Genomic DNA, 4,077 nt, shown 5'->3' with positions numbered 1-4,077 from the left:
CACACACACACACACACACACACACACACACACACACACACACACACCTTCCTTCCCCATCATGCCCTGAATCACTCCCGACAGTGTGTATTCCATGTTCAGCAGAGAGGAAACTACTTCCATCTCTGGTCTCATGGAAAAACTAAATCAATAACAAAAGGTCTTTCTCTTGTTCGGGCTCGAGAGAAAGAAAACGCAGAAGACGAGCTGCTGTTGAAACTCGAGGACATGAAAGGTTAGATATGAACATAACTTTGCTGCAGAAGGGTTGAAGCAGTAGCGCAGTGACTGGGTTGAATAAATCAAATCAGATCTCACGGTAAGAAGAAAATCAGATGCAGCTGAATCTCTGAAATGACCCGACCCGACTAACCGAACGCACATGTAACACGTGTTACCCTGAATAGTAAGAGGTCATGTTTGGCCCACCTTGATCTGATGTTGGGAGACATTCTGGTCTTTTGCATTCAACTGTAAAAGAACACGTCAGTATTGTATTTTGGCAAACAAACAGACATTACTTGTACCACTAAGAACTGTTTCTCCTTCTGTCCCACACCAGACGGTTCATTTCCACCCTGCTGTGTTCAGTTGTCAGCGTCCTGGTGGATTTCTTTCGTGGTTTTGTGTGCAGCCTCTGTTTCTTCTGCACACATACTCACTTACTCTCTTAACAAAAGCACTCTCAAGCTCAAGAAGGAGACTGTTGTTTATCTGGGGAGTTTAACTTCTCTACCTACTGGGGCATGTTTGTCCCGAGTACACATTTATTTCTGATCCTGGTACATTTATTCCTCTTATTAACAAATATATGATGTCGTTTGATGAAGGTGGTCTGCAGGAAATGTATAACCTTAATAATAAAACCATTTATTGGGTTCTCACCACCGAGCATGATCAAACATTGTGTTCTTATCTATATTAGAGATGCAGTGGAGAACATATAAAGGAATGTTGTTAATGTTTAGTTTTCTTTTCACCTTCATCCTCATGTCCCGGCCGTGCTTCTCCAGCTCCTTCTTCATCTCCTGAGCTCCCAGTCGGGCAGCATTCAGCACCAAATGCTTCCACTCGATTGGCTGGCAGACGTGGGGGTCGTGAGGCACATACAGGCCGATCTTCACCTGGGAGAAGCAGGGGTTGAAGTCAGAAGATTCTACCGATAACACACCTCCCTCCCTCATCCCGCCTCTCACCTTCTTCAGGGTGTGCTGGTATCTCTTGTAGGAGCCCTCGAACTCGGCCACCAGCTCCCCCAGCGTGCGGTGCGTCAGCGGTTTGTCCATGAGGTCCGGGCGGCGGCTCATGCCGAGCGACCCGTAGCGGCCGTTGCAGTAGACGCCCAGCACCACGTGGTGGAAGCAGTGGCCCAAGAACTGGGTCTTGAAGCTGATGGGGAAGCGCTCGAGAGACGTCAGCCCGTTGGTCAGGTAGCTGGTCAGCACACCGGAGTTAAGGGAAGGTTTGTGCCATCTGAAGCGTTTCTCAATTCATTAGACTAACTAATCTAGACACGCTTTGACCGCACTACTGCAGCTACACGTCTGACTGCAAAACTGAAACAAAAAAACAACATTTGAGGACAGAACCCCAGAGTGAAAGCAGAAGAGTATTTGTGTGGATCGGTCTCAGCAGCAGCTTGAGTCAGAGGACATTAGATTCAGTCTGACTCTCACTATGGAGATGCCACAGGGTAAACAACAGCTCTGTGTGTGCAGCACCTCCAGTCTGACTCGATGAGACAGCCGGCACCATCAGCAACCTGAGGAGGTATGTGTGTTTGACATGGGGCTCACTAGGAGATATGGAGGGATTATGTGCACATCTTGACCTTTGACCTCCTCATTCCAAATGCATAGTTTCCACCTCTCTCTCTCTCTCTCTCTTCTCTCACCCTTTCCTGCTCTGTAAGGCCTTTAAATCCATCAATGCAGGTTCACTCCCCATTTCTAAATGTGGAAGATTTCATTTTCAGTAAAATATTTAAAGTCATGTTTTCGAAAATAACTCTGCAATTCATACAGTATGACGTCACCCATTGGTTTGTGGACTACCGTATGAAGCCTCAAAAAAAAAAATGGCGCCATCTTGTTTTTTTTGCAACCAGTGAACAGAAGTGACCATATTAGGACTGCGGAGGAGTGACGTAGAGACAGCGTATACATCTCCGGTAGCAGCTGCAGGTTTCCTGAGGGTACTGGAGAGGTTCCTCTCTGTTTCTATGAATGGTCCAGTTTCACATGTGCTAGTTTCATGGCGGCCCTTCTCCGGGGCTGTCGGGGGGGCAGCTGAGAGTGACTTTAATTGAGACCGGCTTTAGTCCACAGATGAAAGTAAAATATATGAGCCAGCAGGAGTGAGGACTCTGCTGCTCTATCAGAGATGGACAGCTTGTGTATATATACACAGTGTCACCTTTCACCGCTGAGATCATTTAGTGGAAAAAGAGTCAGGCCTCAGTGAGAATTGAACTCACGACCCCTGGTTTACTAGACCAGTGCTCTAACCACTGAGCTATGAGGCCCTATGCAGAGACAACAATGAGACTCTGTTTAATTACCTGGTGTTAATGTGACCTAACCAGTCGACGCCTTCAGTGACTCAACCTCTGCACACTCTCTACTGACCTCTAGAGTCACTTTAAAATGTCCCAAAACATGCAGTCAAATATTACTTACATACTGTGAAAAATGAATGAGGAAGAACAACTGTTGTTGTGGCAGAGCTGTCTGTCCTCCTGTCTGTCCTCCTGTCTGCGCGAAACTAGAGACTGAGACCATAAACTCATGTTTACAATGTTTACTGAGGTAATAAATCAAGAGAGAAGTAGAGTCATTTTCTCATAGACTTTTATACAACCAGAGGAGTCGCCCCCTGGTGGACACTAGAGAGAACGCAGCTTTAACACATGAAGTCCCTTTCCTGGGAGTGTCAGAAGACTGAAGATGAAACATTCATCTCAGCTCAACAACATATGGATGCAACCAGAACGTTAACTCAACATTTTCTGGGATTTCAGATTAGTATTTGTAAAATGAGCACACACAAAAAAAACAGTCTACAAATGACACTGAATGAGGTCCATATTTAGTCAGCTCTCATGCTGAGACTGCACAGCTTCACAGAGTTCAGCACTGACAGGGATAGCTATCTGTGCAGCGCCACACACACGCGCACACACACAGGGTTACAGTAAGTCTGGCTCCTCTATAAACAACGATAAACATGTCTGGATGCTAAATGTTCATGTTTGAGATGATCTTGCCTCACAGAAGCACTCTGCAGACACAAAACACACCCTGTTCCTCTGCTAGCTCACTAAACAAACACACTTCCTGTGACGGAGGTGCTTGGAAGTAATCCGTCCATTCGTCCGTCCATTTCAAAACTAAATTAGAACCAACCGTTGCCTCTCATCCCATTCTATGTTCGAGAGGCAGAGATGAGTGAGAAACCTTATCTGTGGATGAAATGCAGAGCTAATCCCACGGCTCTTTAAATCCACCCTCTCTGTCGCTATTCCTCTCCAATCCCCATATCGCCGTCTTTCTCCCACCTCCCCCTCTCTCCTAGAGTTCCCTTCCTCGCTACATTTCAAAGCAGCGAGATACTAGATAAGAAAGAAACAAAAACTGGAAAAGGCATAAAATCCTCTTTATGTACGGTGCCCCTTTAGAGTCATGTGCTTTTCCTCATCATCAAGCAAACTCCAGGCTACACGAGTCCCTCCTGCAGCAGCTCGGGGAATGGTCTTGAAATATGGACACTCACGTCGAGGGCCAGTTCTCGTGGGCTGCGTTGCGCCTCTTAGTTCCAATTAAAGGAAATCTTGATGCTACAGCACAAAAGTATGTTTCAGACAATAAATAGTGTGCTGTAAACTTTGTGGCAAACGATTTGGGGACAAAGCCAAGGCCATGAATAAAATGGTTTTCACATTTCCCACTTTGGCATAAAGAGAGCTTGACAGACCTGCACAGAGCCCTGACCTCAACCCCATCCAACAGGATGGACTGGACTGAGACCTGAAAAGTGAAGTCAAAGCTTCATGTGTTAAACCTGCATTCTCTCTAGTGT

The 4,077-nt window shown here is 46.1% G+C and overlaps 1 protein-coding gene and 1 non-coding gene across 2 annotated transcripts; both read right to left on the bottom strand.

The window, feature by feature from the left end:
• Positions 1-6: 6 nt before the first annotated feature.
• Positions 7-1,473, bottom strand: LOC116379279 (tubulinyl-Tyr carboxypeptidase 2-like; the record flags this gene model as incomplete). Its single annotated transcript, XM_031841217.1, has 2 exons — positions 7-1,124; positions 1,197-1,473. Coding segments are annotated over 2 exons (520 nt in total), but the record flags the coding sequence as incomplete, so codon positions are not given.
• Positions 1,474-2,451: 978 nt separating this feature from the next.
• On the bottom strand, positions 2,452-2,524 carry trnat-agu (transfer RNA threonine (anticodon AGU)). The gene has a single exon. It is a non-coding gene; the product is annotated as a tRNA-Thr (tRNA).
• Between the last annotated feature and the right edge of the window lie 1,553 nt (positions 2,525-4,077).

Source organism: Anarrhichthys ocellatus, unplaced genomic scaffold (assembly GCF_004355925.1).
Source record: "Anarrhichthys ocellatus isolate YVR2014 unplaced genomic scaffold, GSC_Weel_1.0 scaffold4035, whole genome shotgun sequence".
NCBI lineage: Eukaryota > Metazoa > Chordata > Actinopteri > Perciformes > Anarhichadidae > Anarrhichthys > Anarrhichthys ocellatus.
This window is presented reverse-complemented; position numbering and strand designations above follow the sequence as displayed.